General features: G+C 41.7%; 1 protein-coding gene across 1 annotated transcript in view; it reads right to left on the reverse strand.

Moving 5' to 3' along the window:
• Positions 1–3,348: 3,348 nt before the first annotated feature.
• The window catches only part of LOC126280713 (keratin, type II cytoskeletal 68 kDa, component IB-like), a 62,261-nt gene continuing 37,941 nt past the window's right edge, over positions 3,349–27,668 (reverse strand). Inside the window, exons 2-3 of the mRNA XM_049979786.1 lie at positions 11,704–11,974; positions 3,349–4,287 (exon numbers count right to left, since the gene is read on the reverse strand). Of these exons, the coding sequence (XP_049835743.1) occupies positions 4,056–4,287; positions 11,704–11,974 (503 nt within the window). The 3' untranslated portion in view covers positions 3,349–4,055. The remainder of the gene's footprint in view (positions 4,288–11,703; positions 11,975–27,668) is intronic.

Raw genomic sequence — 27,668 nt, forward strand, 5'->3', positions numbered from 1 at the left:
CAAAACGTTTTTTTTTCATTTTTAATCTTTTTACAATTGTCAACACCTTTCACCCACACTGAGACAGATTCAGATTCATTTATTATACAATGATTCCTGGTCCTGAGAACCAAAGGCATAGTCGACATGTAATACGATGAACCCTCATCTCTGTTGTAAACTTCACAAATCTGAAATGTCCGATAAGCGATGACATCACGTGAATTGAAATTATCTAGCCCTTTTACTTTATCGACTTTGGTCCACGTACAAGAGCAACGGTGACCCAGCCGTTACCGTGTTCATTCGTATCCTTGTTAGCGAGAGTGAAGTTCAAAATTCCACCGCAAAACACCGATGGCCCATGCAACATGACTTGGGCGCCTACGTAATCCTTGGTAATGATAGAAATGTTGCATGGGTCACCGTTGCTCTTGTATTGGACCAAACGTCGATAAAATAAAAGGGCTAGATAATTTCAACGCACGTAATGTCGTCGCTTATCGGACATTTCAGATTTGTGAAGTTTACAGCAGAAATAAGGGTTCATCGTATCACATGTCGACTGTGCCTATGTTTCTCAGGACCAGGAATCATCGTAAAATAAATGAATCGTAATCTGTCTTAGTGTGGATGAAAGGTGTTGACAACTCTAAAAAGATCGCACTCGTTGGTAATATGACTCATAATTATAGAAATTAATTTTTTTCATTTTTTTTCAATTTGTCGTTAATATACACCTCAAGAACTTTTTAAACAGTTTGTTACCTTTTTGTTTGCAACCGATATTTGCAAGTAGATTTGACAGCCGAAAACTGGATGCCCTGAATTTGTTCAAAATTTAAAGCTAATCCATTTGTGCAGAACCTGTTAATAAATTCGGCAAAATAATGAAGTAATCGTGGTTGTTAAATGGAACTATGCATTTCTGTAACTTTCTAAGGCCTTAAAGAGCCTTTCGAAAGAGAAGTACAGTAATATATTTGTCATGGCCTGCAGGGGAATTTTCGCATATTTCGTGGGAAATATACTACATATGAAAGTCAAGGTTGCCAGCACAACGCAATATCACCAGATCTGGCCCGTAAACATCAAGAAAGAGAGCTGTGCGCCTATCCGCAAAACGTTCCGCTACAAGACACATCAGACAACATATCAGTACTTTTATTATTCCAAGTCCTCTCGTACATCACTGATGAAATTCGTAAATCTTTTTTTTAAATATCTATTTCATTTACGTAGAAAATTAAGAAGTTGCCTCTCCTTTATTTTCTATCATTTGTTGAAAACTTGTAAACGATATCTGACGCGTGTCTAACAAAATCTTCAGGGTTGAAATGATCCATGTGGCAAAGAACTCCACGCTGAGTACTGTGAGTTAGAGCAATAATGGACGTAAATTATTTTTTTTCTTCATATAACGGGCTTAGGCATCATAACTGATAGCAACCGTGCGGAATGACCACGGTCAGCCAGAATGCATACATTATAATACAATCCATTGATCTGTTCTCGATGTTCAGAATCGCTTTATCTCACTGCTTGCACTCATTTCTTAAGATAGAAGGGTAAAAGCTTCTCCACCAATACTCTGTACACTGTATTCTTCGGAGTAAGCATTTTAAGGCCGAGTCGATTCTTTCACATTCCTGAATCCTCTCCCACACTACTCTGCACAATCTGCTTAAATTCTGTTGTGCATCTGGAGAACGTTGAGTCATGTGTTCGTGTCTCGAATGATCCATTCTCTCGTAAGTTTCCATCTGCAGCGATAATTTTTTTCCAATTCGGATGAAACATGTAACGAAAGTTTTCTCTTTACATTTGTTACATCTGTAGGGGGGCTACACCTATAATGGGCTTGTTAAACCGGATACAAATAGAAATGAAATAAACTAGCCATACACATAGAAGAATACAAAAGTTTACTGCAGGTTATGTTAAAATACAATAGAAGTTAGATTAGAATAGCATAGAAAACAGACTTCAGGTACCAACCGCACGTTAATCTGGAAATACTTTCCTATAGCCAGTCATTATATCGGAAGTCAGTATGCCACCCAGAGGCGAACGACCCCATGTTTACTATTGAGACCCTTGCGCCTGGAATGACGCTGGTGGTGGGAGCTTACACATTCTATCCTGTGTTCTTCCTTTTTTTCCCTTCCTGATCAGATGCTCTCATGTCAGATTCTTACAATTTCTCAAGCCAAAGTTATTTTACATTTTTTACGTGTTGTCTTAAGTGTATACTAGATATTTTATGAAACAGGAATACAGATTTATTTATTTCTGTACAAAGTGTTACAAAAATGTTAAGTAATATACAGTTCATTTAATAAGGTAAGTAATAGACCATCAGTGCAGATAAATGTTAAATGCAAATATTGCATATTGTCTGACTATTCGGACGCCACAGTTACCCGCTGCAGATTATTGCAAGTCTATAAATGCAAGTCTATAAATTCCTATAGTAAGTAACGTTCCATCTTAGACAAGTCATGAACTGTAAACAGTGGCAGCTCCACCGTGGGCGTATCGTCAACGTCGACGCGGGAATGAAACATACACAACCGACTTTCCCATGTAGATAATCCGAGACCCCGTAACACCTGAAATATTCATTCCGTCCATTATTTCCTTAAGCCAAAATGTGATATTCTGCCGTCTGCTTACTTTTAACCATGATAGTTTCTGACACGTTGTATAAAGAATCTGGAAATAACTGTATTTAAGTTTAACAGATTGTGTGATCCAGCGTGTACTGAATAATAGAAGAAGACAATAAACAGCGATCAGTATAAAAAACATTTACTTCAGGCACTGGGATAATAGGCTTAAACGAATGGCTTCAATGCCGTTAAAAGCGAAGCAGGCAGGAACCATTCTAATAATCGTGCCTTACGTGCCTTACAGAGTCCTCGGGAAACAGAAGTGTGGGTAACAGGACGTGAATTTGAACCATGCTCCTCCATAAAGAAAGAATAGTGCCTTATCAAAGCCTACAACTTGCTCCACGTACGTTACATTTACAAACGCCTTTACACTATTTTTCCAAACGGAGATAGCCCTCGAGATTGTCTTTGATGATGCTATTATAAATAAAACGCTAGAAACGTCTTCCGCAAATATAGATCACATATTTCATCTGCACAAAGGTCGATAACGAAACCAAAGAATAATTTCTGAATTATTTTGGGGAAACTAAGGAAAAATACTTTACTCTTCGACCATTAAAATTCAAAACGACTTATAAGGTACTCAGTAACATTTTTTTACCACATGTAGTCTAAAAAGGTGCACTGGTAACTTAAATATGTATGCAGTGTAAGCATGACAGGGTACTACAAAAAATGCAGTTAATCAGAATGAAACAATGGATAATTTATTATATTTATTTACTGAGTTATAGACATAACAGAGAGACAGTTTTACAGTTGTTTTTGTTTGTTTGTTTGATAATCGGCACACGGGGGAAAATTTCATTAAGTGACTGATCATTAAGGAATTGGTCTAGCACTGCGTCTGATACCACTGACTTCTGAGCAACGTTGCTATTTGTACTATGACTAGAAATATTGTCGATATCTGTTTATGTATGCTGTTGGAGAAGGGGAAGAATTTAAAGAGCCACGAATGGTATATACTACATACATGCCTGTTTTAGTTTAGGTTCGATTAACTCTGAACAACAAACTTGCTAAGAACACATGCTCTAACTGAGAATCAGATGGGAGTACATCTTGTATTACGAATGACGGAATTGTCTCGCTATAAAAACACGCTATAAATATAAATATAAATATAAGTGTAAAAATTAGACGGTAGGGTTATGTTGCAAATCATGTATTAAAATTTGAGCAATGCTGTTTATTTATGCTTAAATGGTGAGAGGCTGAACACAACGTTGGAATTATGGCAGTGAGTTGCAGCACCTGCGGGTGCTTTGTTTACATTTACGGCTTTGGTAAACTTGAGGTTTTCTTCGGTAACTTGTGATGGTAACTACTACGTAGCAGGAATTAGATTTTAAAAAAAGCTTCAGCATGGAGACATGTTTCCTAGCACAGCAGTTGTCAATGAGACGAGGCCGCTGCCCTTCGTAGAAATGTCGTGGCGTTTCGCCTGGCAGTCGATAGACGTCGCATCAGTCGCCGCAATAGCTCCGGAGATTTCAACGCTGGGTTGGAAGACGAGCCGCGACGGCGTACGAACTCTGGCGGCAGCTGCGGGAACTGCTGCTGGCCGTGGCGCTGGCTGTGGCTGAAGCTGAAGCTGGCCGAGTGATGGACCGCCGCCCCCGCCGGCCTGAAACACGGCGGAGGCGGCGCCTGCGTTAGCGTACACTGTTCACAGATCGGTATGAAAACAAGGCCGTTAGTCTGTCTGAGACTGGGATAGATCTACGTCCTGAAACGATTAAGCGTCAACCTGTTTGATCAGAATAACATTTTACAGTTTCTTCTTGATTTTTTTTTTTTTTTAGTTTCGGACGACTACTTAGTTATCTTAATATAAATACAAAATGACAAAGAACAGGACATTGAAGAAGTACCCTTCTTCAGTACAACCAAGCGCCGTAAAAAAAAAGAAGAAAAAAAGAAAAAAAAGAAAAAAATTCCATAAGGTTTTTAATCTCTACTATAATGAATCATTAGGATTAACGTAAAAGCATGATGGTGCTTGAAGAAATAAAGGACGTGAAACGTCTATGGCTAACACTTAAAGCGTTTTGTCTAGTTGTAAATGTGGACTTCTCAGATAGACGACAATGATAAATATTTTTCACAACAGTAGAAATACAAAATGTTTAGTATGGTTTCGCAGAGAAAGACTGCACTGACGCAGTCCACAAATGCTATCTATCGGTATTTGCACGTCAGTTCTCAAAGTTACTTATCCACTACCAGAGGCGAGCAATTTAATGGAGAACCTTTGACAGTGCTTAGCCACTCGTACTGCCGAAACGACAGAAGAATAGTCAAAGAACCGTAAGCCATATAACCCGAGAATAACGGCAACAGGTACTAGTAAAACAGTATGAGGCTTTGATAAAGTTGTCCATTCCTGTTTCTTGCACATAAAGAAGCTGTCATAGCCTAACTCCTACCAATAAAGAAATCAAAATTAGCGACAAGAACATTTCATTTTACGAATAGCTGAGCTTAACAGTGGAAACAGCAGTATGCACTCCTGTTACAAGGACAGCGCTAACAGTAGCGCTAGATTTCTTGCCGACATTCTACTGATGTTATTTTCAATGAACAAGCAAGCTTGGTACTGTCGTAAAGCCATCAAATCAAATTCACGAAATATGAAGAAAAACTGCTGTACTTATGTCAAGTATCTTGCTGCTAACTATCAGTTGCTAGTAAAATTATGTTGTTGGAAAATATCTTTACATTAATAAACTCCTTTCTCAGTCCCACTGTGTACAAAATTACGTGATCGTCAAATTTTTATGATGAACTTTCTTCTCGTTTGTAACCTCTGCCCATACGACATGAGTTAAACTACCTCAGATTTCATTTACTAGACTGGATGTGATAGCAGAACGAAATTAAATTCCCAATTAGGTACATGTATCGGAAAGAGTTCTATTTGTAGATGGATCATAAATATTATTCTTTATTTTCCAAAGCTAGGAAAAACTAAAACATACAGTTCATAATCTCTTTTAATAGCGTGAAACTCTATAAATATACAATAGACCATCATGTTATTCGTGTAGCTAATTTTTGAAGCTGCATTCGCAGTTGAGTTTCAACTACATGGTAATCTAATACATGGCCGAATAAATTGATAGTGATATGCACTCACTTGTCAGCAACTGGTACAGAAGAAGAAGAAATGCATCTCACTGAGACAAAGTATGCTTTTCTATCATTTGTATCAATGATTCTGTACTCACCCCATTATAGCTGTTACCTGTTTGTATGAAATCAAATCATATGTGAAGCCACGCTTGTGAAACCACAATAGGAACATCGATTTGGAAGTGACAGTAAACGGCAAGTAATTCGGCGATAACTGCAGCAAGGAAATGGATGCAGGCACTTTGAAGGAGGTGTTTGTATGAAATTATCACTTTGAAAATGTGGAGAGTAAAGTAGATATCCAATTAGAAAAGTTAGACAAATGGGTAACAGCAATGTGTCGTCATTTTGGGTTCTGATCAAAGCAAACTGCCTGCAGTACTAGAATGAATAAACACAGTGATAGGAGGTGAATTTTGGAGAAAGAAAGGCAGGAAACAAGCGTAAGGTGTATCGTCCCGTCGATGTCGAGATAATTACACTTCTGGAAACTGAAATAAGAAGACCGTGAATTCATTGTCTCAGGAAGGGGAAACTTTATTGACACATTCCTGGGGGCAGATACATCACATGATCACACTGACAGAACCACAGGCACATAGACACAGGCAACAGAGCATGCACAATGTCGCCACTAGTACAGTGTATATCCACCTTTCGCAGCAATGCAGGCTGCTATTCTCCCATGGAGACGATCGTAGAGATGCTGGATGTAGTCCTGTGGAACGGCTTGCCATGCCATTTCCACCTGGCGCTTCAGTTGGACCAGCGTTCGTGCTGGACGTGCAGACCGCGTGAGACGACGCTTCATCCAGTCCCAAACATGCTCAATGGGGGACAGATCCGGAGATCTTGCTGGCCAGGGTAGTTGACTTACACCTTCTAGAGCACGTTGGGTGGCACGGGATACATGCGGACGTGCATTGTCCTGTTGGAACAGCAAGTTCCCTTGCCGGTCTAGGAATGGAAGAACGATGGGTTCGATGACGGTTTGGATGTACCGTGCACTATTCAGTGTCCCCTCGACGATCACCAGAGGTGTACGGCCAGTGTAGGAGATCGCTCCCCACACCATGATGCCGGGTGTTAGTCCTGTGTGCCTCGGTCGTATGCAGTCCTGATTGTGGCGCTCACCTGCACGGCGCCAAACACGCATAAGACCGTCATTGGCATCAAGGCAGAAGCGACTCTCATCGCTGAAGACGACACGTCTCCATTCGTCCTTCCATTCACGCCTGTCGCGACACCACTGGAGGCGGGCTGCACGATGTTGGGGCGTGAGCGGAAAACGGCCTAACGGTGTGCGGGACCGTAGCCCAGCTTCATGGAGACGGTTGCGAATGGTCCTCGCCGATACCCCAGGAGCAACAGTGTCCCTAATTTGCTGGGAAGTGGCGGTGCGGTCCCCTACGGCACTGCGTAGGATCCTACGGTCTTGGCGTGCATCCGTGCGTCGCTGCGGTCCGGTCCCAGGTCGACGGGCACGTGCACCTTCCGCCGACCACTGGCGACAACATAGATGTACTGTGGAGACCTCACGCCCCACGTGTTGAGCAATTCGGCGGTACGTCCACCCGGCCTCCCGCATGCCCACTATACGCCCTCGCTCAAAGTCCGTCAACTGCACATACGGTTCACGTCCACGCTGTCGCGGCATGCTACCAGTGTTAAAGACTGCGATGGAGCTCCGTATGCCACGCCATACTGGCTGACACTGATGGCGGCGGTGCACAAATGCTGTGCAGCTAGCGCCATTCGACGGCCAACACCGTGGTTCCTGGTGTGTCCGCTGTGCCGTGCGTGTGATAATTGCTTGTACAGCCCTCTCGCAGTGTCCGGAGCAAGTATGGTGGGTCTGACACACCGGTGTCAATGTGTTCTTTTTTCCATTTCCAGGAGTGTAGAAACACAAGCTCGAATAGGAAATCGGCGAGATTATTTTCATAGAATATGGCATTCACCTTAGGAGACTTCAGGAAATCGCGAATTACCTACATGAAGAAAACTGGGTGAAGCAGCTTGAGAGAGAAGGTTCGGTGATGTAGTAATGATCCTTTGAAACTACAGCAGTTTCAGGGAAGCAAAATTTCCAATAGGAATTAACTACAGTGTTAGTGATCTGTTTGATTTGCGCAGCAGAGACAAACAATTTGCAGTACTCGGTATATAAGGCGCGTCAAATTACAGTTAAAATGGAACTCTTCTCGGTCAATTACAGAAAAATTAGCCTCCTCAGTTGGGATCACGTACACATGCTTTCGTGGTGGCGCTCAACTTTGAGGTAACTCTATCGAATCCTAATGATGGAAGTAATTTTCATAGCCAGAATTTTGTCGGCAAAGAGGTAGTGGCGTAAAATTCGTGATCATTATCACCAGAGTTTGCGCCAGCGTTCTGGGATGAATTCCAAACCCGTCCGCAATGTCTCATTGAGTGAGGGTCTGTAGCTGTGATGCTGATCCGTTGGCTGGGCTGGGTGGTCGTTGGGCTCTGCGAGCCCTTTTTGCTGTTCGAGAGGAGCAGATTGTACGTCGGCACTTACATCCTATCTGTTTTTCGTTATAGTCAGCATCAACAACGCCACATTCATGATATTACACACTACATATTCACGCATCAGTCACCGCCACTACTTATTTTACACTCAAGACAATAATGCAGACGTTGTTCCAGTTGTGCCTGCTAGAAAGGCTTACACCAGGCTACACTACATGCTTTGGTATTAGCATCGCAGCTAGACTGGGTTTTAATTTTTTGTGACTTAAGTATCAGAAACTTTATATCGAGTGCGTTTTTTGTCCTGTTCATCAAAAGCAAACGGCGGATACTTTGGAGTCTCTTGGATACCATAAGGGTATAGATATAGATAAGCTAGGTAAGCCAGGAAACAGGTACACAATCTCATAGCGTTCAAACCGTTGCTGAGGGACAAAGCTGGTCGAGTAGAAGTCCATCGGCCAGGTTCCGACGAGAGTAAGACATTTTTCGACGTCTATCCTCCCGAGACTATGAAGACTTAAAAGTATGCGAAATTCACTGAGATTCTAACAGAACTCTTGCACAGAAAAAAAACAGGCGTCTGTGCCTGACCCGTTCTGTAATTGCGTAAACCATGTTAGACTAATTTAGAGTAAGCAGAGTACAATTGACTGAGTGAAATTAGGGTGTAAGATTTAAGAAAAATAAATAATACATTGAAATATTTCTTTGGTTTGTACTTCATTGTAGATTAATTTCAGTTGAAATCTTCCTTCATGTTTGAAGCCGTTGAATATGGTTTGCTATGATTTTGTATTCCCCACGGGGAATCTCTTTGCCCAGCGAATAAACTACACTGGATTTTCTCATTTTAAGAGTGTTGCAGGGCTGTCTGTTTTAATTGTTAAAAACCATTCAAAAGCCAAGATCACATAAAAATTTCTTTATTTGAGAGGACAGGTATCAGCAGTCATTGCTTTAAAATCTTTTGTTGTAAAATATGTTCGTTTTACGCTGACCCTCATGCACAAGAATGCGGCCGGTCCCGGCGGAGGTTCGAGTCCTCCTTCGGGCTTGAGTGTGTGTGTTTGTCCTTAGGACAATTTAGGTTAAGTAGTGTGTAAGCTTAGGGACTGATGACCTCAACAGTTAATTCCCATAAGATTTCACACAGATTTGAACATTTTTGATTCATGCACAAGATGTCAAGTGGATAAAACTCACCATGTCAGTTTTTTAAATATTTCAGCGATGACAAACGTTTGTAATGTGCTTTATTTTATCCACTTGATATTTTGTGAGTGACGTTCAGCGTAAAATGAATACATTTTACAACCAAAAATGTTAAAGACCTGAAGATGACGACAATGAATGTTGAAAGTGGTCGTCTTGGTTAAAATACGGCGTATTTATTGAGCGAATCTAGTTAGTTAAACTGATTGGCACTCTTGCTTTCTCTATACAGGTCTATGTTACTTATCTCCGTATCCTAAGTCACTAATACATGCTTGTCCGGTGGCGATCGACACGGACAAGTCGGACAAGTCGGTTAGAATCCTGGTGCTGGAAAATGTTAAAATCCAGTATTTGGCCGGCATTGGAAGGAGAGGTGTTGTAGTAAAGTTCCTGTTCATCAGTCTTTGCGTCTGTGCACTGGATTTAAGCCCAAACCAGTCCGCAGTATCTCGCGAATTGAGAGCACGTGGCACTGTTGATGGTGTTTCTTCCGGCGGCCCTACTTGGTGCTATCCGAGAGGCGAAAACTATGTGCCAGCAACGGTTGCACCATCTCTCTTCCCTTTTCGCTTAACACCAATACCGCAAAGCTACACTGTGCAACCATTCACCACAGTCATCCGTAGGACACAGGCATACACTTGACACTTCATAACAGCTTCGAGGAAGTCAAGGGCAAAACCCCTCTACTGATATTATTTCCTGTGTGTGGGACTCTATGTCAAACTGCCAATGACTTGCGATAGGTAAAAAAGGAAGATCGCGATTAATTCGCCCATCAGTAATGTCATAAGATGCGGAGCACATGTTCTGATTGGACAAGGACGGGGAACAGAGCTGGCATCGCCCTTCCGAAGGAACTATTACGGCATTTGGTTTCAGCGATTTAGTCTGAATAAAAGAAAAGTGAATTCCGATAGCCGAATGGATATTCGAAGCGCTGTCTTCCCGTGTAAGAACCTACTACATCGCTACTGCGCATCAGCTCCTAGTTACTGTATGTAAAGTGTTTAGTCAGCTGAGTGTTTCTGGTAGAGGAGCTCCTGAGATTGCAGTACACTATGCGTACGAGGCTAGTGAACTTCTTGCTACCGAGAACAAAGCTCCAATTACAACTTCTTCAAAGGCTCTTACCTGCCAGGACAGGAGTGCTTCGAATGTTGTAATGCTGCTGCATAAAGTAACTGAAGGGAATGCTTGACTAATGTAGGATGAATACAGCAAGACATCTCACTAGAGGAACAGTGTTATTACTTTTTTTCTTTGAACACTGTAAGTTGAACACTTTATTCATGTAAACATTATACATTAATGTAAATAAGGAACTCGTGTCATACATTAGCTTAAGAAAAGGACAGATCTGCGCTTGGCAACAAAACAGTTCTACATCTTATGATATTCTATAAACATTGTCAATCACAATTTAGCTCTTTAGGAACTATCACATTGCTAGCTCTGGTTTCATCGTCCAGAACTAGCTAGGCTATTCACTGAGTTCCCTTACATAGATAAGCATCAATTTGTAGTAATGTGGTTGAGGCTATTTTCATAGTAATCACATTAAGGAGGAAAAGCTAAACAAAAAGATAGAACTTCACATGCTTGACATCAGGTAAGAAAATGGAGCACAGGGTAGATAACACACGCCCCTTTTCTTAAAATTTTAGTTTAATTTAAAAAGTTAAAAATTAAGTAGCATGAATTAATAGTTTGTGAGTATTTTTCTGTTTCTGCACTAATGTTAATTAAATCAATTATGCTACTAACTCTAGTGAACTTGTATGAGTCGTAAAATAAATTAATGATCCGGACGATTTTAAATCTATGGCATAGACAAAACGACAGCTTCGATTATTCTTAAGTTTAATTTCAGTTAATCTAGGTGAGCGAAGGTTACAAATGATAATTTATCGGATCAGGAACTGTGTCCAACGCATGGGCTGTACTATGGCTCTGCATATTTAGTATAATAATATTCTGGTAGTAGAGGAAACAGTGTTATGTTCTTGTGTGAAAATGCTGTTGAAGGCCGAATCTTTTAGAAGGATAACCATAGCTTTATCAGTTTTTCGGTTGAGTGTGTATAAAACGTGAACACAGGGTGAGAGGGGTAACAGGTGGAAGAGAGCGCTTGTCGAGCCTGGGAAGGAGCCTGGTCTCCTGCCTCCCGCCTCCAGCCGCCCCCGACGCTCACCCGAAGCTGGAGCTGTAGGAGGCGGCGTGCGCGCCGCTGCTGTAGCTGAAGGCGCCGCCCCCGCCGCCGCCGTAGCTGGAGGCGTGGCTGGCCGCGAACCCGGGACCGCTGAAGCTGGAGGCGCCGGCCAGCCCGCCCTCGGCCACGGCGCTCGCCCCCACGCCGCCCCCTGCTGCCTCTGACGCCGCCGCCGCAGACGCAGACGCCGTGGGCAGTGGGGCCGCCGCAGCTACCACATGCGGCTCCGGGAACACGAAGACGTCGCCCGCTCCTGCGGAAAATCACGCTTCGTAAGTATGGGTCAAAGTAGAAATTTTCCGTGGTCTCGCAAACACATGTTAATACAACTGAGAAACTTATTTATGTTATCAGAATGAGATTTTCACTCTGCAGCGGAGTGTGCGCTGATATGAAACTTCCTGGAAGAATAAAACTGTGTGTCGGACCGAGACTCGAACTCGGGACCTTTGCTTCACGCGGGCAAGTGCTCTACCAACAGAGTTTTAATCTGCCAGGAAGTTTCATGTCAGCGCACACTCCGTTCCAGAGTGAAAATCTCATTCTGGAAACATTCCCCAGGCTGTGGCTAAGCCATGTCTCCGCAATACCCTTTCTTTCAGGAGTGCTAGTTCTGCAAGGTTCGCAGGAGAGCTTCTGTAAAGCTTGGAAGGTAGGAGACGAGGTACTGGCAGAAGTAAAGCTGTGAGGAGGGGGGGGGGGGAGGGGGTGAGTAGTGCATGGGTAGCTCAGTTGGTAGAGCACCTACCCGCGAAAGGCAAAGGTCCCGAGTTCGAGTCTCGGTCCAGCACACAGTTTTAACCTGCCAGGAAGTTTCTTATTTTTTGTTATATTCGCACATATTGTAAAGTAACTAATGTTAAGTGCCAACTTGATTTTAAAAAAAAGAAACAGAATACTATGGTGGTCAAATCAAATGCTGCATATTCTGAAGGTGGTAAAATACAGGGAGCGAAAGGCTACTTAGAATTTGTAGAGAAACCAGATGACAGTTATAAGAATCGAGGGGCATGAAAGGGAAGCAGTGGTTGGGAAGGGATAGAGACAGGGTTGTAGCCTCTCCCCGATGTTATTCAATCCCTATGTTGAGCAACCAGTACAGGAAACAAAAGAAAAATTTGGAGTAGGAATTAAAATCCACGGAGAAGAAATAAAATGTTTGAGGTTCGCCGATGACATTGTAATATTGTCAGAGACAGCAAAGGACTTGCAAGAGCAGTTGAACGGTATGAACAGTGTCTTGAAAGGAGGATATAATATGAACATCGACAAAACCAAAACGAGGATAATGGAATGTAGTCGAATTAAATCGGGTGATGCTGCAGGAATTAGATTAGGAAATGAGAAGCTGAAAGTAGTAAAGGAGTTTTCCTATTTGGGGAGCAAAATAACTGATGATGGTCGAAGTAGAGAAGATATAAAATGTAGACCGGCAATGGCAAGGAAAGCATTTCTGAAGAAGAGAAATTTTTTAACATCGAGTATAAATTTAAGTGTTAGCAAGTCATTTCTGAAAGTATTTACACGGAGTGTAGCCATGTATGGAAGTGAAACGTGGATGACAAGTAGTTCAGACAAGAAGAGAATAGAGGCTTTCGAAATGTGACGCTACAGAATAATGCTGAAGATTAGATGGGTAGATCGCTTAACTAATGAGGAGGTATTGAATAGAAGTCGGGAGAAGAGAAATTTGTGGCACAACTTGACTAGAAGAAGGGATCGGTTGGTAGGGCACATTCTGAGGCATCAGGGGATCAAAAATGGTTCAAATGGCTCTGAGCACTATGGGACAACTGCTGTGGTCATCAGTCTCCTAGAACTTAGAACTACTTAAACCTAACTAACCTAAGGACATCACACACATCCATGCCCGAGGCAGGATTCGAACCTGCGACCGTAGCAGTCGCACGGTTCCGGACTGCGCACCTAGAACCGCAAGGCCACCGCGGCCGGCATCACGGGATCACCAATTTAGTATTGGAGGGCAGCGTGGAGGGTAAAAATCGTAGAGGGAGACCAAGAGACGAACACACTAAACAGATTCAGAAGGATGTAGGTTGCAGTAGGTACTGAGAGATGAAGAACCTTGCACAGGATAGGGTACCATGGAGAACTGCATCAAACCAGTCTCAGGACTGAAGACCACAACAACAACATTGCGAAAATGTAATATTATACAAACTGAAAGTGGAGGATATGCCCGCACATCCACCGTCGTCGCGACTGCACAGATATTTCTTCGCCGTTCTCCCCCCTCCCACGAAAGCAGACAAAACGGGGTGTAGAACATTGTCGGTATGAAGCTATGCTGGGGTGCTGCGGATGACGAAATGGAACCCCAGACCATCATTCCTGGTTGCGCACCCGTATGGCGAGCCACAGTCTGGCTGGTATTCCGCCATGGTCCGGTGCGTCTCGAGACAGTATTCGGCCTAAAACCCCATTGACTGGAGCAGAATTGTCTTCAGCGGTGAGTCCCGAGGCGAAATGATTGATGACAAGTAAAGACATATCTCGAGACGCCCCAGGCAGCAGTGGGGTGCCAACCTGCCTGTTGCCCGCCAAACGGCCCCACATCCAAGAGCACATGCAACAACTCTACCAATGTCAGTAACTAAACGCACAAGGGCCACAGGTGGACCAAAGTGTTATAGGCTCGCTCAGTTTGTGAAGCAATTTCTTCTGAATAAATAATTCAATTTTTCTGAAATTGTAATCATTTGTTTATCAGTACATCTACATCCCATTTACCGATTTCCGTCCCATTCAGATAATTCCTTAGTGGTGTGTGGCTTTTTTTTCTTAGAGTTATATAGGCAAATTTTGGATACCACCTAGTATGGAGAACTTTAACTTCATAATAATATCAGAGCATGGCAGAGGACATCGAATGCAGCAAGATTTCCAGGCTCCCAAAGGTTTTGAACGCGCCGCTTTGGCTATAAAACGACAGTCAGTGACGATCACGTGGAAGTATGTGTGTTTAAACTAACTTGCCTCAGCTAATTCCTGTTGTATCAGTAACTACTTAAATTAAGTGAAGATAATGGTTTCTGCTGGGGGGCCAAAGTTAGGCAAACTTTGAATTCCTAACTATGGCTGGTTACGTTAGACGCGAATCCACTCTGATATTTACTGGGTACAGCTTGACTATTAGTTTAGCTACGCAGGAAGTACCGTAATCCCATCAGTATATTAACACACTAAGCTATATTGCAGAAACAGCACTGCGGTAAGACAGTCGACATTGACGCTGCAAGCCGCCCGAAGAAAATGATGATTGCCGCACCCTCTTACTGAAAGCCGCGATGCTGGGCACATTCCAATACGTTCACTTATCGGCCGAATTACCTGGCGCTCTTCTCTAATTAGTTGTCGTTTTATAACCCTAGCTCCACAATGATGGATTTTCGACTTATGGTCATCCGGATCTCGATCCGACGGTCCCTACCCTAATCTGAATAATGCAACTCATTTCAAAACCGTCTTCAACGTTGACTGAAAAGAGCTATAGATTATCGTTCAGTCCAATACAAACAATTCCTTGATAAGAGATAGTTTTGTTTTTAAAAAGAAGTATGAGCTGCTCTTGCAAGACACATAAAGTCTATTATAAACTCAATCGAGAAATAACAACGGCGTTACATAGCAACGAAGTGTTTCCGTATGATACTTTGTGGCTCTACAGCCAGATAGTTTCAACTGGAAGTGATCGTGCAGCTGTGACTAGTGTTATAGCTGAGTTATGACGTCCTAGTTTCCTTGTTTCGCTGTACCAATAATCAGTCTCATAGGAAGTTTATTATATAATGAACTACGTCAGATGGATAATGCAGGTAATTAAGACAGTTTATTGCTCTGGGTATTGCATCCTCCGTTGTAAACATGGTTTACCGGAGCAATTAAATAGAGAGCTCCAGTGGTTATATGAAAAAAATGAGATAAACCTACAAACACAACCGCGTATGTGCGCCAGCCAGCAGCACCATTTGACGTGGGGGCTTACCAGCATAAGGACCGGCCACGAGAGAACTCGCGTGCGGCCTTAACACTTCGCTGCTGGAAAACACTACCCCCATGGATACTAGCTGCCTATTTGCTATTGCCTGCCAGTCACCAACGGCCAATAACTTTCTAGAGTGACACAGCCAAAAGCCTGCCGACATGTTGTTTCTTACAAGTCACCTACTAGGGTTGTCGTTCAGTCAGCCACCAGATTGTACAGGCAATACAGCCACAGCTACCTCTCTTCAAATTGTTCATTGACGTCCTTGATATGTGACACTAACAGCTGCGAGATAACGGAAACAGACACTATATAGGGAAAGATATTCACCAGTATCCGGCTATCAACCGCAGCAAGTCGGTCGAACCGTCGAAAATTTAGCTGATTTACTGTTTTACAGGGGGGTGACTTAATATCCAAAATTACTTTGTTGAAAATGACACTGACCGTGGACGCCTACTAACTTATAACGACAGATTATTTTCACTTCAGTACGTTTATTATTGATGTTTTTAACAGTTGTATTTGAATAGCAGCTACTTTTTCCCAAGTTTAATTTTTTAATTCAGTTTTTCGTATCCTGTGAAATGTTCTATAATTTGAAGATGTCTGGTTCATGCAAGGGGATCTTCAGTTAACGATCGTCGTTTAAATTTTTGTAAAACAGCTGATGCCATAAGCATATTAAAAGAAGGAGTATGGTTAATTTTACTAGCAGAATTAAAACTCCACGAATGACATGTGCAGCATTTGTGATTGTTAATTAAAAGCAAATACGAAAACTAGCTTAGAAAAGAATGGCAGTGTATTCTGAAGTTCTTTTTTAAAGTGGCTTATTTTTCGTCCCATTTAATTTCATCAAGAAGTTATATGTAATTATTCTGGGGAATAAAATTAAAAATCGATTAATAAAACTATTTATTTTCTTCGTTTTAAATTTTAAAAAAATTACTGATGTTCTGCGCGGATCAGTTGCTGTAAATAAGGCACTTCATCTCACCATAGAAATAGCAATCGATTTCATGTACTGGATATTATATATAATCTGTTTTCGCGGTTCTGTGAGTAATTCTCCTCATCAGTTACCTCAGAAATGGTAAAATCACAGTTACCAGATTATAATGAAGTCTAGTGGATGAACTGTATGAGGAACGAGCGAGCAAAATCCTAAACTGCTTAAGAAACATCAAAGTTTGTCTGCCCACAAAGACGGTTTAGCAGTCGAAAACCTTTAGTACAGAACGTTTAAGCATTAACCTGTCTGGATAAACTTCGACTTCCACCTAGTTCAACCAACATGAAGAGATATTTGTAGCTGGAGGAGAACTGAGAGTAATGAAGAGGTTGTGGCAGACAGTTTCTAAGACAAAATCAAACCCAAAAACATACGTAGCATGACTCAATGAGCCGGCAGCTGCACCTCTACAGCTCAACATCAGAGGACCACAGGAAAGCTGATAATGTGCAAATGACAAGGAAAAACGAAAATAGTACTGACCCCCCCCCCCCCCTCCCCCACATGGTACACAAAACGGGTCAGATCGCTGGTGCAGAAGCAACGAAAAAAGCATGCTAAATTTGAAAGAACACAAAATCCAAGACTGGCAAAGTTTTGCAGAAGTTCGAAATATAGCGCGTACTTCAATGTTAGATGCTTTTAATACTTTTCCCAACGAAAGTCTGTCTAGGAATCTGGCAGAAAACCCAAAGAGATTCTGGTCATACATAAAGCACACCAGTGGCAAGACGCAATCAATACCTTCACTGCGCGATAACAACAGTGTAGTCATTGATGACAGTGCCACTAATGCAGAGTTAATAAACACGGTTTTCCGAAACTCTTTCAACAAAGAAGCCAAGATGAGAAACATAAAAGTAGATATCCTCGGAGTAATGAAGCACCTTAAATCAATAAAGGCAAGGCGTCCGGTCCAGATTGTATACCAGTCAGGTTCCTCTCAGAGTATGCTGATACAATAGCTACATATTTAGCAATTACATAAAACCACTCGCTCACAGAAATATCCGTACCGAAAGACTGGAAAACTGCTCAAGTCACAAAAATACCCAAAGAGGGAAGTAGGAGTCATCCGCTGAATTACAGACCCATATCACTAACAACGATTTGAAGTAGGGTTTTGGAACATGTATTGAGTTCGAACAGTATGAAGTACCTCAAAGAAAACGATTTATTGACAGTACGGATTCAGAAAATATCGTTCTAGTGAAACACAACTAGCTCTTTACACTCATGATGCAATGAGTGCTATCGACAGGGGAATGCCAAATTGACTCCATATTTTTAGGTTTCTAGAAGGCTTTCGACGCCGTTCCTCACAAGCGTCTTCTAATCAAATTGCGTGCCTATGGAATATCGCCTCAGTTGTACGACTGGATTTGTGATTTCCTGTCAGAAAGGTCACAGTTCGTAGTAATAGACGGAAAGTCATCGAATAAAGCAGAAGTAATATCGGGCATTCCCCAAGGAAGTTTTATAGGCCCTCTGTTGTTCCTGATCTATATTAACGTCATAGGAGGCGATCTGAGTAGCCGTCTTAGATTGTTTGCAGATGATGCTGCCATTTACCGTCTTGTAAAGTTGTCAGATGACCAAAATGAATTGCAAAATGATTTAGATAAGATATCTGTATGGTGCGAAAAGTGGCAATCGACCCTGAACAAAGAAAAGTGTGAAGGTATCCACATGAGTACAAAAAAAAATCCACTAAATTTAGATTATCAAATAAGTCGCACAAATCTGAAGGCTGTAAATTCAACTAAATACTTAGGGATTACAATTACAAATAACCTAAATTGGAACGATCACATAGAAATTGTTGTGGGTAGTGCAAACCAAAGACTGCAATTCATTGGCAGAACACTTAGAAGGTGCAACAGGTCTACTAAAGAGACTGCTTACATTACGCTTATTCGCCCTATTCTGGCGTATTGCTGTGTGGTGTGGAATCCGCATCAGGTGGGACTGACGGATGACATCGAAAAAGTACAAAGAAGGCCAGCTCGTTTTGTATTATCGCGACATAGCGGAGATAGTGCCACAGACATGATACATGCATTGGAGTGGTAATCATTAAAACAAAGGCGTTTTTCGTTGCGACGGAATCTTCTCATAAAATTTCAATCATCAGTTTCTTCCTCCGATTGCGATAACATTCTGTTGGCATCCACCCACATAGGTTGAAATGATCATCACGATATAATCGAAGAGAAATCAGGGCTCGCGCAGAAAAATTTAAGTGCTCGTTCTTTTCGCTCGCCGTTCCAGCGTGGGACGGTGTAGAGACTGCTTCTGAAGGTGGTTCATTGAACCCTCCACCAGGCACTTTATTGTGAATACCAGAGTAATCACGCAGATGTAAACGTAGCTGAAACACTACACTAAGTGGCCAATTTTGTTATCAAATGGACCTCTCTGATAGTTTTGACAGATTATAGGGCCGAGGCCGCTGTAGTTGGCTCAGCAGACGTTGTCGGTGTCCAGTAATAATGGTAACTTCGCTATTAACAAACATAATACACTTGCACGGACTGTCGCCGCGTAATCTGTCAGCACTCCTCTAACTCGTTTAGACTGTCAGGCAGATTTATTTATTTTTTTATTTCACGACCTGCCGTTGCATTTTGCCCCTCTGCTCTACACCACTACCCTTCAAAAGCTTTCTAGCTTCCTTTACCTCCCAGATAGGACAGTGTCAATGAATAACCACAACCAGACGTATGGCCAACCTCAGATTGCTTGAACAGCAGACTGACCATTTCACAGAGGGGATAAAACTTTTGATGTTATAAAATTGTAACTGACACCAGTTCATCAAATTAAGTAACTTGTAAATTACATTTCACTGCACACGTTTCTGTTGGTCATAGCATATGGACAATATGTGAGAAGTAGGGACTCATAGTGTTTGCACGTGTGTTAATAATTCAGTAAGGGACTGGATAACAGCATTGCTGGTTGTAAGGACATTTCAAAAACAATTTTTGTGAGTGCACATGTGGTGGTTATGGACTTGCTATATTATCTGTAAAACTCTTCAATGGTGATTGTGCACCTGCACAGTCAAACAGATGGCTGCTGGCCATCTCTACAAGGACTACAGTGGGTCTACACCTTTGACGACCCACCAATACCATTATTTCTACAAGGACTGCAATGGGTCTGCACCTCTGGTGGCCCACCAATATCGTAATCTCTACCAGGACTACAATGGGCCTATTCTGTGACGACCTACCTACCAATATTCTTCAAAACTTGGACTGACTCTGCTGTGGGTTTGCTCTGTTGTGGCCCATTACCTGTCAGCATGTCAAGAGTCAGCACTGTCTTTCTGTTGGAAGGACAACACTACTTCTTCAAGACTGCATGGAAATCCTCTACTTCCGTGTGCATTTTCTTTTACTACTCAGACTTTGAGAAAAACACTGCAATTTTACTTTGATGAATGATCAGGACTGTCTTTATGGACTGTGAGAAAATATTAACTTTTGACCAACATTGCATCGATAAGTGTGTGCATTTCACTTCTTTGTCATAGTAGTTATGAAAAATTTTATCAAATCATTATTGGCCACTGCCCAAAACAATTTGTAAAATTTTTTTGTGGGGAGCATGGGGGCTATGTAAGTAGGCTGATTAAGTTTTTTTATTGGTAACGCCGCCGCCACGTAGCGCTCTGTATGAGAATCACTGGCTGTGCCGTGTGCAGTCTGTGGCTGGTTGGCATTGTTGTAATACTCGCCATTGTAGTGTTGGGCAGCGGCAGCTGAATGCTAACAGCGCGTAGCGTTGCGCAGTTGGAGGTGAGCCGCCAGCAGTGGTGGACGTGGGTAGAGAGATGGCGGAGTTTTGAAATTTGTAAGAATTGGTGTCACGAAATGATATATATATTATGACTACTAAGGTAAATACATTGTTTGTTCTCTATTAAAATCTTTCATTTGCTAACTATACCTATCAGTAGTTAGTGCCTTCCGTAGTTTGAATCTTTTATTTAGCTGGCAGTATTGGCGCTCGCTGTATTGCAGTAGCTTGAGTAACGAAGATTTTTGTGAGGTAAGTGATTTATGAAACGTATAGGTTAATGCTAGTCAGGGCCAGTCTTTCGTAGGGATTTTTGGAAGTCAGATTGCGTTGCGCTAAAAAATATTGTGTTTCAGTTTAAGCACAGTCTTGTAATAATTTTTCTAAGGGGACGTTTCACTTTTGGTGGTGATATGGGCGTAGAGGAGTTCTAATTATTTAATTATAGCAGCAATATACGAATAGGGAGCAGATCTTCCACAGCTGGACTTCAGAGGAGGAATGTTTTCACTAGAGAAACCTCAGACAGCGTGACCTAAAAGTTACTTCGTCGAGAAATAATTCTTTTTTAACTTAAAAATACAGCTTTTTTTTTACTAGCACTAGAAATTCCGTCCGATATGTTTTGCGCATTGTTCCAGACGGTCCCAAAGTCTTATAAATGTTGGACGTGCTTTGAAGGTATGTGTAATACGGACGGAGACTGAATGAAATTTCACATTGAGCCTATGAGATGCGCCAGAAGAAACTAAATTCGATTGGGTGTGAACGAGAGGTACGATGCACCGAGAGAAAAGGAGACTAACCATTAAGTTTCCCGAAACTACTCATACCACCAAAGAACGGATAAGCTGTTAATTTTAAAACTATCGGACAATGATTATGCCATTTCATGCTTTCGTATTGTCGGCTAAATACACTGTGGTTCATCGTGGAAGGCTCAAAGGGCTCTGAGCACTTTGGGACTTAACTTCTGAGGTCATCAGTCCCCTAGAACTTAGAACTACTTAAACCTAACTAACCTAAGGACATCACACACATCCATGCCCGAGGCAGGATTCGAACCTGCAACCGTAGCGGTCACCCGTTCTAGACTGTAGCGCCTAGAAAAGCTCGGCCACTCTGGCCGGCCACAGTGGAAGGAAGCGTAATGAAAAATCTCGATATCTTCTTAGAGGTTGTGAATGCGAGAATGCGACAATGTAAAATCGAACAAGACATTCTAAACCGAGAAGACAAATGGGCAACGAAACTTTTAGGTAACGACTTCCTCTTACAGGTTTTCAGGACCACAGCCACTCGTAAACTTCCTGGAACCATTTGACGTCCGTCGTGTTCCCGTGAAAGTGGACTCGTTGCATTCGATAGGCGGCTATTGACCTTGGCTTTTGTTCAGGTGCCAGGTTGTTGACGACTACTGCAGTTTCGACACCTTCACAGGGAGCGCGTGATAGAAAAAAACACTTCCGAGAAGAATGACATGGGTCTAGAAATGCTTTTTCCCGAAGCGCTTTCATTCTAAAGTATAGACCGAGAAGAATGGTGCTCATTAACAGACTTTTACACCGTGAGGTGTCTCCAGTTCCGTATTTGTAATTTTGCAGATGAATGTCAAACAACAGTTTCTTCATAATGCTTAAAACGTTTCAGTTTAATTTATTTTCCCTTCTACGGAACACTAGATGTGAAGGTTGAAGCAATTTCTAAACAGAACTGCAGTCTTCTTCTTTCTTTGATATGAACGAATACCAGTCAACAACAACGTGGGTTTTCGGGAGCGAAATCACGAAAACCACCAGACGCTGCTGAGATGGGTACCTATTCACGGACTGCCAGTCTCAGTCAAGCAACCATCTTCGTGTCACCAGTTGACATTAATTCAGGTTAAATGAAAGTACCTTGACGTGGAATATAATTACACTAAGCAACCTTTCTTTAATCTGATGTAGCGTTCATACCTAAATTCAAAAATGGTTCAAATGGCTCTGAGCACTATGGGACTTAATTTCTGAGGTCATCAGTCCCCTAGAACTTAGAACTACTTATACCTAACTAACCTAAGGACATCACACACATCCATTCCCGAGGCAGGATTCGAACCTGCGACCGTAGCGGTCGCGCGGTTCCAAACTGTAGCGTCTAGAACCGCTCGGCCACCCAGGCCGGCATACCAAAATTGATCGCTTCACCGAAAGTGGTTGTCTATAAATAAATGTACATCACAGTAGCTTTTGGTGCTCCATAACACCATTCTTTCAATACACTGAAGCTGTATACAGCTGGATACAGAATATAATCAGCGACTGAAATATATATATATATATATATATATATATATATATATATATATATATATATATATATATATACACATTCAGATGTGTGTGAAATCTTATGGGACTTAACTGCTAAGGTCATCAGTCCCTAAGCTTACACACTACTTAACCTGAATTATCCTAAGGACAAACACACACACCCATGCCGAGGGAGGACTCGTACCTCCGCCGGGACCAGCGATTCAAGATGAAACTCTGAAAGCCATGGTTCATGACAGTCGGGAAGAAGCAGTATTTCTCGACTTCCAAAAAGCCTTCTGCTCAGTACCACATCTACACTTACTAAACAGGATAACCAAATTTTTGTCAGGTTTTTGTTTATCTTAATGTTTTAGTGTTTATGTATGACTTTGCAGTGCTGATGAAGAAAATAAAAGAATTTTTTTCTTATTTCAATATTTTAGGTGTAATTTAAAAATATTCAGTTTTTCTTAAACTAGGCTAACATAGGAAACTACTGTGTTCAACAAACAGAATAATATATAAGAAAATAATGTTTACAAGAGCAGTACTTATGACAAACAACGGCCATTCAAAAAAGGATATTCTTTAGGTTAGAGAGAATTCAAATAAAAAAGTGATCTCCTTTTGTGTGGTGCTAACCTTCGTTTCGCCCACAAAGCCCTGTGTAGACTCCCCTATAGTAGCTGTATGCCACTTTCCTTGACACGTTTTCTCCACAGACCGAATGTCTTCATGGAAACGTTCCTGTGTTCTTCACTCACATTTTACAAAATCTGTCTAAAGAAATCAATATGTGAATAGCAGCAGGTCATTTTAATTTACATTCTTCGTACAGTGGTATTCTAGCACCATCAAGTTTTAGGTAATTCTCATTTATTTTCACATAGAAACCCATGTACCAGCATTCTGAAGGACTCCAGTGCATAACGTTCGTTTGGAGTCATTGCTTCCTCCAGATCTTTTGACTGAATGTAAAATGAAGCGAACCAGAGGTCCGGTAAAAATATTCCGCGTGTCATTTTTGCGTCTGATGTCTGGGTTTAGGCCTTCGAAAATTAAGAGCAACAGAATCACCAGCCACATCTTTGTTGAACTGTTTAATTAGTCCGTGTGTAATATCCACAAGGAGTATGGCCACATACACAAATAGCTAACATCATTATGGTTTATGAGCTCCGTCAAAATTCGACCGACTACAAAAGGCATAGTTTTTCTTTCCCCATGGATATATTCTTCCAATACAGACCTACAGCTTCACATGGCAGACGAAGGGCCCAAGAAATCCACATCGCCAACCGTAACTCGAAACTAAGATTCATATGCATTACAAAACTCTCCTAATACAGTATTATGTTTAACTTGTTTATGTCCAATGTAACAGCCACAGACATAACAGACAGAGTCAACAACTAATTCAGGGTACAGAAAACACAACAAAAAACTTAGAAGCAATTTAGAATAAACTAGAAAACAGTGGAATAAATTTGCACTAATTTTGCATTGAACGACAATGGAAATGAATCTAATAAAAAACATGACACTGTGAATTATCTGGTGTAAGTAAATCAATGAACAGTGTTTTATTCTAGGCCTTTTAAAAACGAGAATATCCTAAGTATTAACAAAATAATCACAAACAATCCTGTTGGAAGAACATCCGCAACTGAGCATTACAGCAGGAGTTGAAAATACCGCTTCAGTTGTAAGCTACTTTATTTTCACAGGTCCGGTTTCGGACTGTTATAAGCCCATCCTCAGGTGTCGTAGTTGTGGTGTGGTCCCCGAGCGCTGCGTGTACCAGGCGCGGTGTGCGCAGAACAGGAACGTCACCTGACAGCTACGAAACCTGAGGATGGATTTATAAAAGTCCGAAACCGGTCGTGTAAAAATAAAGTAACTTACAACTGAAGCGATATTTTCAACCACTGCTACAAAATAATTATTATTTTGGAAAAACTACTGTCATTTTGGTATTCTACATGTCAGTTTTATTCATAAAGTTATGTTAAATTTGCACAAACAATTTCTTGTTACAGAGTGTTGTCGAAAGTACTATCTTATGGGGTATCAAGCGAAACTTGTGACTGGATTGAGGATTTCTTGGGAGGGGGACACTGCGTACTATCTTGGATAGAGAGTCATCGAGAGTCGTAGACGTCTTCGGGTGTCCACCATTCTGTTGCAGGATAATACTTGTCCACACATTACCAATGCTGCTTCGACAACGCTGCAGGAGTTTCACTCATCCTCCAAACAGTGCCGGTCTCTCCCCATAGGATTTTCATATTTTTGGAGCTCTGAAGAAATATATTTGTGGCGTTCAGTTTGCTTCAGACGAAGAGGTGCTCACCTGGATACAAATACGGTCCCGCAGGCGACCGCAAACATTTTTCTGGAAAGGCATTGACCATCTCGTCTCACAGCATCGTAAAGGTATTAACACTTTGGGTAACTACTTTAGAAGTAATAAACATTTTTGTCTCGTTTCCATTTGACTGCCGCTTACAGTCTATTGCTTAAGTATGTGGGACCCGAGTTTAATAATTCTAACAGGGGGTGCTGAATATGTACAGAGAACGGCAGCACGAATGGTCACAGGTTTCTTTCACCAGCGAGAAGGTGTCACGAGAAAAGCCTCTCAAATTGTCCAGCGCATTTCTGGACGAAACGTTAGGAACAGAAGAGTGTCGTGGGCTATGGCGTTATACTCAGAAAGTCCATTCATTTTTGCCGAATGATATGGATTTTGGCATCATCGGGATAAAAACGGAGAAAACAGATAAGATGTTACACTGTTAGTAGGTGACAGTCCTCTTAGTGTTGTTCTCGTCCAGAGGATTTTAAAGGTTACAGTACCTGGTAACCAAAATTCTACGAAATAAAATTGCTTTAATAATAATTTTTAAGGAGAAACTGTTCCAAAAGTTAAAACATTTCTTTTGCCCTATCAGAGTATCATGAATTTAGTTTAATCAAAGAAACACCATAGATAGCTCAATGTAAGATAAAAATCAAAGGCCTGTTACGTAACATAGTTTATTTAAGGAGTACTCAAATGAACCTTGTACTTCCCAAGGGGCCTGCCTACAAAGCTAAACTACCCATAAACATCTTAAAACAGGTTGAAACTAAAGAAGGGTCAGTTTACATTCCAGAAGAAAAGACGCATATGAAATGAAATTGTCACATATCATACAAAAAATAGAGATAAAACAGAAAAGAATTTCAAAATGTCTTTAGTTTGAGAAAAATATGCAAAACAACTACTTATCCACAAAACATAAGGCTTTTAATTTATATTCCACATTGTTTAATGCAAAAAGGGAACATCTCCAGCTGCAAAAAAAAGGCTAATGGTGTTGCAAACTGGACAAAAATCACATAATCTGTAGCACAATACAACAACATATTTTTAGGAAAAATATAGTATGATTTAGCTTTAGAATTTTTGTACAAAGCAGTTTTCTGTTTCTCCTCTAAAATTTGGAAAAGATGACCTGTTTCCTTTCTGCAGTTACCAGTTCGGTAACGACATGCTTGACATCAAAATGTTCAACGATACAATAGTGTAAGAAGTGAAACAGTGAAAAATATCAAGAACACCGGCAGCCATAAATTCATCTCCAATTTATTTTATAGGCTACCGATTAAGGCCATATAATACGCCATCATCAGGCCCTCTGTATTACACTGTCCAGTAAAATTAAAGGATTACTTCTTCGAAACCCGTTAACTGTCTCCCATTTCAGCGTATAAGTTTGAAAAATGCTCAAGGATGCCTACGACCTGTCTCTATAATGACGCAACAGCGTGGCGCGTTGTAAATTCACCCTCAGGCACGACGATACTTCAAAAGCAAGGTGTCGGCACGTGCGGGAAGAAGGTCAGAGCTCAGAAGCTCATGTGACGTCACATTGGCACCAAGTTTCACCACAACTCTGCCCAGCACCAGAGCGTGGAACTGTCACACGATGGGATAGTCGCCAGAGCCCCTCTTACCCACATTTCACCCTTCTGCTGACGCCTCTGCGATGGAGGTCAGAACCGCGACGCCCGGCTTTGAAATATTCTGTTTTTTTATTCATTTTCAGTCACACTGATGCACAGAATCGAAACGTAAAGGCCTTAGGGGATGGTATAAATGACATCAACGACACCACACCTTTTCCTGCGATGTCCATTTCAACACATTTCGCGCTAGAAAACGACAGTTCGCAGTGTGATGACAGCCTTTAACACTGCTAGCACTCTCTGACGTTTCAGACCTCCCTCTGTGGAAATTGTGGGGCTGCATCCCCCTTCAACATGATCGCAGTGCAGTGCGACAGCGAATTCTGCTCACATATACAGGTTGGAACCACTGTGGACCATCCAGACCGATTGCATGAAATATGAACGTGATCCAAGGTATCAAAGTGTAGTTATGCTTCTTTCAGTGCTCCTGTCTCAAACCCTCCTATGGCGTGATCACAGAGGGTTGTGCCATTGACATATGCAAGAGTAAATTTGTAAAGGGTCTCTCTAAAACCCCAAGTCCAGCAAAATTCTCGCTGGCACCTGCCCACGTTCACTGAGAATTTTAAAAATACGCCTTTTCGGAGAAAACCTGCGAAGGAGCCTGAGGCACCTGCAGGTAGGCAACCACTTGACACGTGTATGGGGTCACTTGCCTGCCTCCAGGCAACTAGGAGTATCTCGCAGGTTTTCTCTGTAGAGGTAGGAGGGCTGTTCGAAAAGTAATGTCTTATCAGTCATGAAACGGAATCCACGGTGAAAATCAAAAACTTTTCATTTGCAACAGGCAGCTACAGCTTCCGGC

This window comes from Schistocerca gregaria, chromosome 1 (assembly GCF_023897955.1).
Source record: "Schistocerca gregaria isolate iqSchGreg1 chromosome 1, iqSchGreg1.2, whole genome shotgun sequence".
Taxonomy (NCBI): Eukaryota; Metazoa; Arthropoda; class Insecta; order Orthoptera; family Acrididae; genus Schistocerca; species Schistocerca gregaria.